The sequence below is a fragment of the Heptranchias perlo genome, chromosome 13, assembly GCF_035084215.1.
Source record: "Heptranchias perlo isolate sHepPer1 chromosome 13, sHepPer1.hap1, whole genome shotgun sequence".
NCBI lineage: Eukaryota > Metazoa > Chordata > Chondrichthyes > Hexanchiformes > Hexanchidae > Heptranchias > Heptranchias perlo.
Genome location: NC_090337.1, coordinates 16,906,031 through 16,920,774, shown reverse-complemented (window position 1 = coordinate 16,920,774; position 14,744 = coordinate 16,906,031). Strand labels below are relative to the sequence as shown.

At 43.3% G+C, this 14,744-nt stretch overlaps 1 protein-coding gene across 1 annotated transcript in view; it reads left to right on the top strand.

The window, feature by feature from the left end:
• The window catches only part of LOC137331322 (plastin-1-like), a 140,914-nt gene extending 127,523 nt beyond the window's left edge, over positions 1-13,391 (top strand). The window contains exons 15-16 of the mRNA XM_067995043.1: positions 8,362-8,486; positions 9,239-13,391. Of these exons, the coding sequence (XP_067851144.1) occupies positions 8,362-8,486; positions 9,239-9,371 (258 nt within the window). The 3' untranslated portion in view covers positions 9,372-13,391. The remainder of the gene's footprint in view (positions 1-8,361; positions 8,487-9,238) is intronic.
• Positions 13,392-14,744: the final 1,353 nt, after the last annotated feature.

The window sequence follows — 14,744 nt, the reverse complement described above, 5'->3', positions numbered from 1 at the left end:
ATACAAGATTTTTGTTTTGCTCCTTCCTCTTTCTCTCATTTCTTTAGAACAATGGAGGCTAAGTTGAGCCACGTAGCGCCCGTTGTGTAGGCACTACACAGACTCCTAGGCCCCGAAAATGGCATCTGAGATACGTGCGCACACTTCCGGCATGACAGGCGCAGGACACCACCTTGGTAAAGGTGGCTGCGCACGTGCACCTAACTCACACCAGCAGCATGTAAAGTCGGGAAGTTATGACGTAGTAGATCAGTTTGCAATGCTGATTTGAAGCCGGCACCATTTTCGAACTCCCTGCTCCAGCCAATGCATTGTCCTAATCTCCCACAACTGAACAGGAGTTAAAGGGCATGAAGGACCACCCCCCCGCCCCCCCAGCGCTATTTAAAGAGATCATGCAGGAGTTACAGGTTAGTTGCGGGATTAGTTATTCTGGCTGATGGTGCAGTTGTGGGTGTTTGTGGAAGTCTCCTATACTTGGAGAAAGTTGCAATATTATATAGAGAGTGGTCTGTGTGGTCTTGCAGTACTATTGTCGTATGCTGCACAACCTCATCATTATGAGGGGGTAGCCCTTGCCACCACCTATCCGGCGAGAACCTGAGCAAGAGGTGGAGGAGGAGGAAGTGCAGCAGGAAGGCAACAAGTTAGACAGGCCCTGTCTGCCAGGGCTCTCGTGATCAGATTGTGAATGAGAGATACCAGTAACCTCAAGGACACCTCCCCATTCACCAACAGTCCCACACTTCTTACCTTTCAACTGCCACATGTCCATCAAATTGTCCACCTTATGATTACACATTGAGATGAGCTGATGGAGGAAGTAGAAATGAAAGCCAACAACAAATGCAAATCCAAATCTAAATTTATGAATTAACATATGCAAAAAAGCAAACAAAAGGAGACTATTCACCCTTGTGCATTCACTTAGTGCCTGTCGTTCGTGTGCCTTTACCTATCCGAGTACTCCTATGAGGTGCATCCCCAGTGGCTGGAGCATGGGTGGTGGAAGGTTGCTGACCTTCAATTGAGGAGCGTGCAGATGGCTATGGAGGACGACCTCAAGCAGCTCTGGGCTGGGAGGGCCCGGCTTCAGACTGCACACCTCGGCCTGGGCTGCAGCAGTTTGGCCTGGCTGGCTTTTTTTTATTCGTCCATGGGATGTGGGCGTCGCTGGCGAGGCCGGCATTTATTGCCCATCCCTAATTGCCCTTGAGAATGTGGTGGTGAGCCGCCGCCTTGAACCGCCGCACTCCGTGTGGTGAAGGTTCTCTCACAGTGCTGTTAGGAAGTTCCAGGATTTTGACCCAACGACGATGAAGGAACGGCAATATATTTTCAAGTCGGGATGGTGTGTGACTTGGAGGGGAACGTGCAGGTGGTGTTGTTCCCAAGTGCCTGCTGCTCTTGTCCTTCTAGGTGGCAGAGGTCGCGGTTTGGGGAGGTGCTGTCGAAGAAGCCTTGGCAAGTTGCTGCAGTGCATCCTGTGGATGGTACACACTGCAGCCACTGTGCGTCAGTGGTGAAGGGAGTGAATGTTTAGGGTGGTGAATGGGGTGCCAATCAAGCGGGCTGCTTTGTCCTGGATGGTGTCGAGCTTCTCGAGTGTTGTTAGAGCTGCACTCATCCAAGCAAGTGAAGAGTATTCCATCACATTCCTGACTTGTGCCTTGTAGATGGTGAAAAGGCTTTGGGGAGTCAGGAGGTGAGTCACTCGCCGCAGAATACCCAGCCTCTGACCTATTCTTGTAGCCACAGTATTTATATGGCTGGTCCAGTTAAGTTTCTGGTCAATGGTGACCCCCAGATGTTGATGGTGGGGGATTCGGCGATGGTAATGCCATTGAATGTCAAGGGGAGGTGGTTAGACTCTCTCTTGTTGGAGATGGTCATTGCCTGGCACTTGTCTGGCACGAATGCTACTTGCCACTTATCAGCCCAAGCCTGGATGTTGTCCAGGTCTTGCTGCATGCGGGCATGGACTGCTTCATTATTTGAGGGGTTGAGAATGGAACTGAACACTGTGCAATCATCAGCGAACATCTCCATTTGTGACCCTATGATGGAGGGAAGGTCATTGATGAAGCAGCTGAAGATGGTTGGGCCTAGGACACTGCCCTGAGGAACTCCTGCAGCAATGTCCTGGGGCTGAGATGATTGGCCTCCAACAACCACTACCATCTTCCTTTGTGCTAGGTATGACTCCAGCCACTGGAGAGTTTTCCCCCTGATTCCCATTGACTTCAATTTTACTGGGGCTCCTTGGGGCCACACTTGGTCAAATGCTGCCTTGATATCAAGGGCAGTCACTCTCACCTCACCTCCGGAATTCAGCTCCTTTGTTCATGTTTGGACCAAAGTTGTTATGAGGTCTGGAGCCAAGTGGTCCTGGCGGAACCCAAACTGAGCATCGGTGAGCAGGTTATTGGTGAGTAAGTACCGCTTGATAGCACTGTCGACAACACCTTCCATCACTTTGCTGACGATTGAAAGTAGGCTGATGGGGCGGTAATTGGCCGGATTGGATTGGTCCTGCTTTTTGTGGACAGGACATACCTGGGCAATTTTCCACATTGTCAGGTAGATGCCAGTGTTGTAGCCGTACTGGAACAGCTTGGCTAGAGGCGCAGCTAGTTCTGGAGCACAAGGCTTCAGTACTACAGCCGGGATGTTGTCGGGGCCCGTAGCCCTTGCTGTATCCAGTGCACTCAGCCGTTTCTTGATATCACGTGGAGTGAATCGAATTGACTGAAGACTGGCTTCTGTGATGGTGGGGATATCGAGAGGAGGCAAAGATGGATCATCCACTCGGCACTTCTGGCTGAAGATGGTTGCAAACGCTTCAGCCTTGTCTTTTGCACTCATGTGCTGGACTCCGCCATCATTGAGGATGGGGATGTTTTCAGAGCTTCCTCCTCCCGTTAGTTGTTTAATTGTCCACCACCATTCACGACTGGATGTGGCAGGACTGCAGCGCTTTGATCTGATCCATTGTTTGGAATCGCTTAGCTCTGTCTATAGCATGTTGCTTCCGCTGTTTAGCATGCATGTAGTCCTGAGTTGTAGCTTCACCAGGTTGGCACCTCATTTTTAGGTACGCCTGGTGCTGCTCTTGGCATGCTCTTCTGCACTCCTCCTTGAGCCAGGGTTGATCCCCTGGCTTGTTGGTAATGGTAGAGTGAGGAATATGCTAGGCCATGAGGTTACAAATTGTGCTGGAATACAATTCTGCTGCTGCTGATGGCCCACAGCGCCTCATGGATGCCCAGTTTTGAGCTGCTAGATCTGTTCTGAATCTATCCCATTTAGCACGGTGGTCGTGCCACACAACACGTTGGATGGTGTCCTCAGTGCGAAGACGGGACTTCGTCTCCACGAGGACTGTGCGGTGGTCACTCCTACCAATACTGTCATGAACAGATGCATTTGCGACAGGTAGATTGGTGGGGACGAGGTCAAGTAAGTTTTTCCTTCGTGTTGGTTTGCTCACCACCTGCTGCAGGCCCAGTCTGGCGGCTATGTCCTTCAGGACTTGGCCAGCTTGATCAGTAGTGGTGCTACCGAGCCACTCTTGGTGACGGACATTGAAGTCCCCCACCCAGAGTACGTTCTGTGCGGAGTGGCAGGGGAGGGAGGAGGAATGGTGTCATCCTGAGAGAGGACATCAGGTTCGTCTCCCATGGCGCCACTGCCACTCTCCCGGGGTGGCCCCTTAGCACTCCTGGTGATCTGTTGCTGAACAGATTGCTGGACTGCTGTGATGCCCTCGAAGCCCCATTCCACAGTAGTACCCAGAGCCATGATAGCAACAGCCTGAGCTCCAAGTGAAGTATGCAGCCTTTGATGGCAGCTGTTTGTGCTGCAATGGAAGCTGAGACATCGGTCATCAGACGCTGCATCATAGTGGGTTCCACAGGTGTGCTGATGGAGGTGACCACCCGTTCCTTGTGGGAAAGGATGGGCTCCAAACTCCGCACAAAGCCCTGTGCCAAGTTGGAACTGGACTCCTCCATACCCCTAGACATTGTGTGCAGGCTTTCCAGTGCCCCATGCATTTGTTGGTGTACGCCCTACAGCCTTCTTCTGTAGTCTGGCCCATCGAAGTCATCATCTGACCTCTGCTGCAGCAAAACTAGTGTGCAACCTCACCCTCTGGTGAGCTGGCAACTACGGTATCCTTCCCTCCGTGCCTCAGCTCCTGCGCACCGCGAGCAGATCCCTCCCCTATCCTAGCCTCTAAAATACACTCAGTTTAAGACGTGCACGCTGACACCATCTTCAGCACGTGAGTCATAAAAGATTGTGGGAAGTGAGAAGGAGGATTAGGTATGCAGAGACCCTCATCATCGATACTTCCAGCACTGCCAGTGTCCATGGCCGCAGCGACAGTCCGCCCAATGATTGCCAGCATGGTGTCCTCCACGGGGGTGAGGGCACGTAGGCGCGCCTGTCCTCCCCCAGGTCTTTCCTGCTGCCAGTTGTTATGTGCCACCTTCTCCTGCAAGAAAGAGGGATGTGTAGCAGCGAGTGTCCTGCAAGATGTGGCTGTGATGGTTGAATAGCTGCCAGTATGTGTGACCTGTGAGTTGTGGATGTGCGGCTTGCAACAGTGATAATGTGTGAGGGTGAGATACAGCTTCTGATTCTCAGGGTTATGAACTGATTGAAAGGTTTCGCTGGTAGGTGGGTGACAGTGGGGTGTTGCGCGTGGAGCAGTGGATGAGGCTGGTGGTGCAATTGTTGGATGTGACAGTTGAACGCACTCACCTTGACCACTCGTGTCAAATCATTGAACTTCCTGTACTGCATCCATGTGCGTGGAGTGATGCTCCTGGCATTGACCTCGTCTGCCACAGCCTCTTGAGAATGTGCCTGGAGGGCCACCTGCCCCCCGCTGCGGATATAGGATTGTCCTCCGTCTGTCCACCTCTTCCACCTAGGCCTCCAGTGCACCGTCTGAAAACCTTGGTGCACGCTCTCTCACAGGCGCAAGCATTCCTCAATATCTTCCAGCCCAGAAATCACTTCACACCACTTCCTGCAGCCACAGAGCACCTCCCCCTTAAGAGGTGCAGGCTGCCTTTAAGTGGTGCTAGCCACTCTCAATATCTGGGTCCCCTGCTGGTGTGTGCACCCACTCAGCACAGGGAGCGCTGGCTGCACGCAGCAATCATTTAGATCATCAGGCAGCAGGAATGTTACGTTAGTCGTGCACCGCGATCCCAGCGCACATTTTCGGGGGTTAACCAATTTAACCCCCAATGTTTCTTGTCTGTCATGTGCATCAAATCTGTTGACTACATTGTGACCATTGAGCTATCTGTCAACTTTTAATCTTCTTTCTCATGGTTAAGTATTTAGGTTTCCGTTTTTCTTCTTTGTAACGTTTTTTTTTCCTTCTTTCTAATTGGTTATTTTCTACTTTCATTATTCATCAATCGTATAACGCAAATGTGTCTTCCCATCTTCAGTTACATTCCAGCAAAAAGATTGGTCTGAGACACAGTTCTCCACCCACCTCCTTATACACCCCTAAAATAAAATTTATATCATAAACACACAATTCTACCATTCAAGGAAATAAAATCACAAACTTAACCCACCCCATCTTCTAATCACAGCAACAACTCTCCCCTTCCTTCCCCATCCCCCACCATTCATCGCATGATGCACCCTGTTGGATCACCTGGGATTTTGTGGAGGTGTGTGTGCTCAGAAACCACTTTTTTCCCAAATGTGTTAATCCACATGTGCTTTTGTTGACAGTCTGCTCCAACTAATCTGTTGCAATCCTGAAATCTGACTTGTTTGAGGATTGTTAAGCAGTGCTCAGTTCTGAATGTCCCATGCTGTTCCCCACCCCCCCCGCCCCCAACCTTGCTTTAGTGCCAAATGGGAACAGTAAAGCAATGGGGTAGAAATCGGTCCTGGGGGGTTGTGTAAAATGGGCTGTATCGCATCGATCACCCATTACACGCCTGTCCCAATATTTGGTTTCATTGAAGTTAATAGAGACGAATATCGGGCCTGGTGTGTAACGGGCTGTCAATGCAATACCGCCTGAATATCGGGCCGGGCGTATAATGGGCTGTCAGTGCAATATGGCCCATTTTACACAACCACCCAAGGCCGATTTCTACCCCATTGTGTATTTTTGAAATGTGCCTATTTAATGTATGACATATAATATAACAGTGTAATTTAAGCTGCAGTGCCTATTATGTATGTACAATTGTACCCTTTATTTACAACTCGCTTAATTGCAAGTCCTATTTTAACGCAACCATTTCTAAAGTCCCGTTTTTTCCCCAAACTTCCAATTGTGAAAAGTTTGTTTTATTGCAATTCCTGCTTATATGCAAGTCTGACATGCAGAAATCCCACTTTGAACCTGAGGCTGTCACCTCTCAATCTGATTGGGTTCAGTGGTCATTGTGCCTAAGAACCGATTTGACCTGGTTTCAACCTGTTAGTGTGAAGTCGATTTTTGCAGATAGCTAAACAAAAAAAGCGCTGTGACTTGTGGATGCTTTGAACAGTCTGAAGGAATTGAGAATTCAAAAGCTAGTCGCACAGAAGCGTGGCATTTCTGAATCTCTAAGGTTTCTAGAATTCTGAAAAGAAAAGTGGATGTCTTGAAGGACCGGAAAAGAAATGAGAACCAGGATAGGAAACGGAAATGTGAAAGTAAGATGGTTGATGTTGGTGAAACACTGCTTTGGTGGTTCAATCACAAAGGAGCTTCAAAAATCTCGCTTGCCAGCTGCCTGTTGAAAGCAGATGAGCTTGCCAAAGATCTTGACGTGGAAAGCTTCCTCTGCTACTGGAAAATGTTTACAAAAAGCTGTGCGATGAAAAAGTGGACAGTGACCAACTCGCTGCTGATGTATGGACTGAGGAAGTGTTTCCGCGTTTGGTCGCAGAGTATCCACCCGACTGCATTGTGACAACACCAAACTTTTCTATTGTGCCCTGCCTGATCAAACCTACCCAAAAATCGAGAGAAGGTGAGCTGTGGCAAAATGAGAAAAGAATGCCTTACATTCTTGTTGTGAGGTAAGCAAATAGGCTCTGACAAGGTGAAACCTCTCGTGATGGGGAAAAAGACCGAACCCTCGCTGCTTTAAAAATGTGAAAACTTTTCCAACTGATTATGAAAGCAGCGCTAATGCATGGATGACACAAACAATTCCAGAAAGTGGCTACAGTCTTTCACTGCCAGGATGAGAAAGCAGCGTAAGGAGTTTGGTGCTTTTGAGGGATGATGGCACTTGCCATGATGTGGCTCTCAATCTTTCACATGAGGGTCCAATTTTTGCAACAGCAACTTACATTTATATAGCGGCTTTAACATAGTAAACGTCCCAAGGTGCTGCATAGGAGTGTTATCAGACAAAAATTGACACCAAGCCAAAGAAGGAGATAGTATGACAGGTGACCAAAGAGGTAAGTTTTAAGGAGCGTCGTAGAGAGGGAGTGGGCAGGGAGTGAATTCCAGAGCTTACAGCCTGCATTGGTGGGGTGAAGGAAGGTGGGGATGCACGAGACCAGAACTGAAGGAGCGCAGAGTTCCTGGAGGGTTGTAGGGCTGGAGGAAGTTACAGAGATAGGGAGGGGCAAGGCCATGGAGGGATTTGAAAACAAAGATGAGAATTTTAAAATCGAGGCATTTGTGGACCTGGAGCCAATGTCAGTCAGCGAACACGGGTGATGGGTGAACGGGACTTGGTGCTGTTTGGTTTCTAGCGAGGAAAACAATGATCCGGGAGAAGTTGAGGAGGTTGATGACGGGATTCCTGGCAGTTTGAATGAGGCGGAGTTCAATCTTTTTGTTTCATTGATGGTGACTGTTACATCTGCGGAGAGATGACTGACGCAGAAATCATTTCTTCTCTGAAAGACTCAGGAACAGTGGCTGCAGGGAATTCAAATGAAGATGTTCCAGAGCTGGAAATTCCCAAAGTTAGAGAGATAGATTCTGCAATGTGCCTTCTGCATTGATTCATTGAGTTAAAAGATAGTGAAACATTTGATGAACTTTATGCACTGGAAGAGAAAGTGCAGAGGTTTATGACTTCTGATCTTCACCAATAAAAAAAAATCGCAGAATTCCTTGCAACATAAACAAAAACTTGCGAGACGTGAGCATTTTTTTTTTAAGATGTTATACTGTATTCACCCTTCTTGCAAGATGTTGTACAAAATTTAGGTAAATGAAAGTTGTTATGCACCAGATTTAATTTTTGTTGCTTTTCACTTTATAGCAATTCCCGTTTTATCACAATTTGCAATGTTGTATCGAGCGGGTTCCACTGTATTATCCACATTGTTTAAAGGAATCTTTTTTTGTTTTTGCCCCAGGATAAATGCATTTGCACCAGTTTGCCGATTATAGACTTGATAGACGCTGTTGTACCTAATGCAATTCACTATGATCTGGTGAAACGCACTGATCTCTCAGATACTGACAAGTTGAACAATGCTAAGTAAGTTTGATGTTCATGATCGGTAACTCTTATTGCTCTAACAGTTACTTTAAAAAAAACCTGTGCTGAATTGGGGTGGGGATTTTTACTTGAAGTCCTCTGTGGCTGTTGTTTTGGGAAAGATTAAAACTACAAATTCTGTTTTCAAAGTGATTTGTTTTTCAAAAATTGAATATTAGGTATCCTTTTGATCCTTTGTATTTTTTTCTACCAGGTTTGCTTGCATATTATTAAACTTTAAAAAATAAATCAATTGAATTTATTTTTAATTTTTATATGTAAATAGGAGAAAATACTGTTTGAACTATGATTCCCCCTTAAAGATAATTAAGTGCAAAGTTCAGGAAGATGAATAATTGTATTTTGAGTTGTTTTTACTGTTTTAAAGGAGTTCCAATTCTATTATTGTTGCTTCAGGAAGAGTAGACTTCAGGAGTTACTGCTTTTTTTCATCACCTTTTGCTGTTAGAAATGTGATCCAAAGTGAAATGTCGGTGACAGAAGATTTTATTGCTGAAATGTTGACCGAAATATTTGAAATGTTCGAGGAGTCAGTACTGTGAATGGGGAGCCCTCCACTATAGGTTTCTCACAACAAATCAACAGAAAATAATTGTGACCAAAATGTACTGCACAAAAGGGGGTGGGGGACGAGAAGCTGAAACGCAGCTTTGAGGAACAAAAGCCACCGTATAGAAGTAGCATTTCTAGCCTTAACTGAATACTCCTTTACAGCATTTTTTCTCTTTCAGATATGCCATTTCAGTAGCACGAAAAATAGGCACTCGGGTATATGCGTTGCCTGAAGACCTGGTGGAAGTGAAGCCAAAGATGGTTATGACCGTCTTTGCTTGCTTAATGGGAAAAGGATTGAAAAAAGTGTGAAGAGAATTGAGCACCTTGTTCACATTGATCCTGTCTGCCATATCAAACCAATTCAGCATCCTGCAGTTTACAGAAATTGTCAATTTTTAAAATCTGTTTTCAGCAGAGAATACACTATCATTGGGAACAATTTCAGAAACAAAATACTAACTGGAAATTAATTTCATTCTTGAGCACTAATTTAATTATTATCCATGCATTTGAAATGTTCCTGTATTTAATTAAAACTTGCACTTATTTCAGTTTACTTTTTATAACACATCATCCAGCACACAATTTTGTGTCTCTCTTGTATTGCTTACAATGTAAAACACGCGTCCAAAGTTCTTGTACTTGAGCATGTTCATGATTGACCTGCTGTTTGGAAACAGCTGCTGTTTGTAAATTGTTTCTATTATCATCAAATCGCAAATATTTAAATATGTACAATGGGTTCCGTGGATGGAGTCACAGAGTTGTAATTCAATCTGCGGTTCTCATTAGGTTGCATACAGTCTAATCATAGCTTGAGTGGTTTCTGAACGCCTGTGGGGCCCTGAGATTGACTTGCAGCTTTTAACATTGGCCATAATGTATGTTATATAATAACTACATATTCAAAGTCTTTAAACAAAAGGAAATGGCAAGGATGGTGGGTACACTGTTACCGAGAAGATGCAGTGGTGCCACCTGAACACGTGGGTCCAAATAGTGCTGGAACAGTGTTCATGAAATTGTATAATGTTGATCACAATCTCCACAAAGCAGAATAATGTGCAATTCATATGCGACTATACACTTTAATCTTAATAAACATATAACTCATTTAGTAACAAATTGCATCCTTTAATCAGCATTTCTATGAATTGCAGGCGCTAATCTTTGTTTCACAGCCTTATATTCACTCTTGCAGTTATAAAAGACTATTTTTTCACCAAAGTGATCACATTTCTAAAACTTGCTGCTGCTTTCTTGGTGAAATTTGGTAAAAGTTTGACCACATAATGTGCTGATCTTTAAAACCCATTTAATCCCAGAACATTTTGTGCTCAGACTGGAATTTTATATTCATATATTGTATTGTTCTTGGGGCAAGAATTTAAAACAATGAGTGATCAGAAAGTGCTTTGGTCTGATTGAATTCTATGCCTGATTAGAATTGTGTTTGGATCAGGTGTGCATCTATTTACTGTTGACTGCAATAAAAGTACTATATGCAGTTGCTTATACAGTAGTGATGTACTAGGTGTACATTACCATCTCATTAACTGCAGGAACTATATGCACATAGAATTATATAGAATGTACAGCACAGAAACAGGCCATTCGGCCCATCATGTGTTTATGCTCCACACGAGTCTCCTTCCTACTTCATCTTACCCTATCAACATATGCTTCTATTTCTTTCTCCATTATGTGTTTATTTAGCTTCCCCTTAAATGCATCCATGCTAGTTGCCTCAACTACTACTTGTGGTAACGACTTCCACATTCTCACCACTCTCTAGGTAAAGAAGTTTCTCTTGAATTCCCTATTGAATTTATTAGTGACCATCTTATATTTATGGCCCCAAGTTCTGGTTTCCCCGGCAAGTGGAAACATCTTCTCTACATCTACCCTATTAAACCGTTTCATAATCTTAAAGACCTCTATCAGGTCACACCTCAGCCTTCTCTTTTCTAGAGAAAAGAGCCCCAGCCTGTTCAATCTTTCCTTTGATATAACCTCTCACTTCTGCTATCATCCTAGTAAATCTTTTTGCACCTTCTCCAATGCCTCTATCTTTTTTATAATATGGAGACTAGAACTGTTCAGTACTCCAAGTGTGGTCTAATCAAGGTTCTATACAAGTTTAACATAACTTCTCTGCTTTTCAATTCTATTCCTCTAGAAATCCCAGTGCTTGGTTTGATTTTTTTTATGGCCTTATTAACCTGCGTCGCTACTTTTAGTGATTTGTGTATCTGTACCCCCAGATCCCTCTGCTCCTCTACTCCATTTAGACTCTTAATATCCAAGCAGTATATGGCCCCCCTATTCTTCCTACCAAAACGTAATGCCTCACACTTATCTATATTGAAATTCATTTGCCAGTTACACACCTATGCTACAAGTCTTCCTATATTTTGTCGCAGTCCTCTTTGGTATTAACTATGCCCTCCAATTTAGTGTCGTCCGCAAATTTTGAAATTGTATTTCCGATTCCCGAGTCTACTTCCCACCTTTTGCCAGTCTGAGTAACAACCTTTTAACCTCTAATCTCTGTTTTCCGTTTTGTAGCCAGCTTTCTATCCATTCTGCTACTTGTCCCGACGACTCTTACTCTGACCTTAGTCATGAGTCTATTATGCGGTACCTTATCGAAGGCCTTTTGAAAATCCAAATATATTACATCTACAGCATTAACCTTGTCTACCCTTTCTGTTACTTCTTCAAAGAATTCAGTAAGGTTGGTTAAGCATGACGTTCCCTTCTGAAATCCATGCTGACTATTCTTTATTATATTTTTGGTTTCTAGATGTTTATCTATTACACCTTTTGAGTAAAGGTTCGATTATCTTTCCTACCACTGATGTTAAACTAATTGGTCCATAGTTCCCTGGACTTGTTCTATCTCCCTTTTTAAATATAGGAATCACATTAACTGTCTGTCAGTCCTCTGGCACTATTCCCATTTCTAATCAATTTATATATATATATGTAATAGTGCCTCTGCTACCTCTATCCTCTCTAAGTTTGATTAGTTTATAAATTATCTTCCCCTTTTCTATCTTCAATGTCCTTACATTTTTTGATCTCTTCTTCCTAATGTCATGCCCACCATGTTAGTCTCCCTGGTAAATACTGAGGCAAAGTAATTATTTAATATTTCTGCCATTTCGCTGTTACTACCTGTGAGTTTATCGTGTGTATCCCTTAATGGCCCTATCCCTATGGAGGATGTATCTTCAGTAATGTTTGTGGTTCCTATTATGAGAAGTTTCTCTATAGGGAGCTGTCTGAATGTAACTGAATTGGAAATTTCATTCAAATAAATGTTTCACTGCATATAGTTCTACAGATTTACAAATAGCCTCTTTCTGCACTGCATTGCTTTAGATGATTTCAAACTTTTTTGGAGGGATTGTTTGCAAAAAATGCATTTCCAGCATGATACTTGAATATTTTACATAATCTGTACCATTTTAGTTGCAATTTAATTCAAGTAAAATGAATCATTGTTAATTTAATACTTGGGGCAGCTTTTCAACTTGCGTGAAACAGGCACTGTGGAATGGCCGCCTGTTATTGAAGCAGCTTGATTTTCATTTCAATTGAAATCAATGGTAATGAAAATTGGGTTGGTTTCTATAATGAGCGACATTGCGAACATCAGTTTTACACCTGGGTGGCAAGTTGAAAATCTACCCTCTTGTCTCCTACCACATAGTTATGTGCGTGCAAGGAAGAGAGAGTTTAATGAAGGCTATTTTTTTTGTTTCCTGTGTGATGTATTAAAGCTGAAAATGGGAGTTGCTCGCAGTCACTACTGGGCCAGAGTGACGTAATTATTTTATTTTGATCAGCTCATTGAAAAGAAGCATATCCTATTTTCGATACACTGTCAAAAACCTGCTGAGATCAGACCTTATTAAAGGCACTAATATGAAGTCATTTTTTATATTTATCTAGCTTTAGTGTAATAGGGAACAAATCACAGCAATTGAATCAGTAAAACATATTGTCACTGCCTATTCTGAAAAGAGAGCAGCTGTAAGGTTAACTTTTAATATGTGACTTTATTTTAAGATTGGTTTGTTCTGACAAAGGGGCTTGTAGAAGAGCTTCACTTTAGTTATATCTCCATTTAAGTGATGGAATTTAAAGCCTATTGTCTGATCTGCATGATGGAGCATTTGATGGAAACGCAAGTTGAAAATCAGGCTGAGTAAACAGAGCTTTTGTAACATAAATGTATGTATTTATATCAAAAATGAGTGATTTTCAAACACAAAGCTTAAATAACCTAACAAATAAAAAATGCCAATAAAGAACTGGCCTATTTATCTGTATAACAAATTCACTTTTGATTTTTATTAATTGTTCTATTTTCTAGATCTTCTGAAAATTGTGTATACAGATACTTGGGCATGTGGGCACATTCTAATGTTTTGGGTAGTATGCACAGTTTTTTTGGATCAGATACCAGATCCCTGGAACTGGAACGCCTTTCCCTTTCCCAGTACGGTTCCTGGTGTTGGTTTATCCAATTTGTACCAATGCCTGCAGAGCTAATGAAGACCCAGAGAGAGGGAACTAGGTGATTTTTGCCAGTACCCTCATAGACCTGGAAACCTTTGTAGTGTCACATTCTGCTATTATTCCTTTGCAGATAGGATGGGCTTCTTGTCCCAGAACGAGGCACTCAGAACTTTTGAAAGCTGAGACTGATTTCCTCACTAGTGAATGAAGACAGAGGCCCAAAGGTCTTGGGCACGCACATTGTCCAGATAACTGTAGACTTCACAAATCATCAGCTAAGAAATTGCAAAGTTACAGGTGGCAGCACATTTCAGTCTGATACAAAGATAGATAACTAGATTTGTGTTAACCTGAACTGTCTCCAGAAGCTCATGCATACAATACTTAAATCTAGCCTCATATATGGCAACTACCAGTGAAACAGAAACTTGCTGAGAGTATTTTTTGATTTCCCAGTTTACGGAAGAAACTTGATGTAATACCCAGTTGAATCTCTACCACCAGTAATGACATCTGTCATGTTCTGTACATAATTAACTTTGAAGATAGATTTAATCTTTCTGTAATTGACCATAACATTAGTTCTCTGATTTCTACCACAAATGTGGTGATTTAGCTGCTCAAGCCTCAAATTCATCATTCCAAATTCTTGCCTACAACCTAACCAGGTGCCGGAAAAGGATGTTCCACAATATGGATGACCGAACTGTGGAAACAACAAGGACATCAAATGTTTAACAATAACTTCCACAGTAGTCTTAGTGGAATTAAAGGGCATTTGCCTTGATCAGTATTGTTTTCCTGGACTAACTTAAACCAGTGTTTTCCCATATAGAATAATTTGCCTATCTTCATTACATTACAGGCAAGAAAACATTACAAAGGTGCACTCACTTCAGCGCTCAGTATTTCTTAAAAGGGTATAGTTTGTATTGTTCCTATTGGTTACTGATGGTATGTGGAGTACAATGAAAGCAGATTTCTCAATTTTGTATATGTGGCAAAAGACCTCTACGAACGAGCGAAGAACAAACTTGCATTTATATAGCGCCTTTCATGACCTCAGGACATCCCAAATCGCTTTACAGCCAATAAGGTACTTTTGAAGTGTAGTCACTGTTGTAATGTTGGAAATGTAGCAGCCAATTTGTG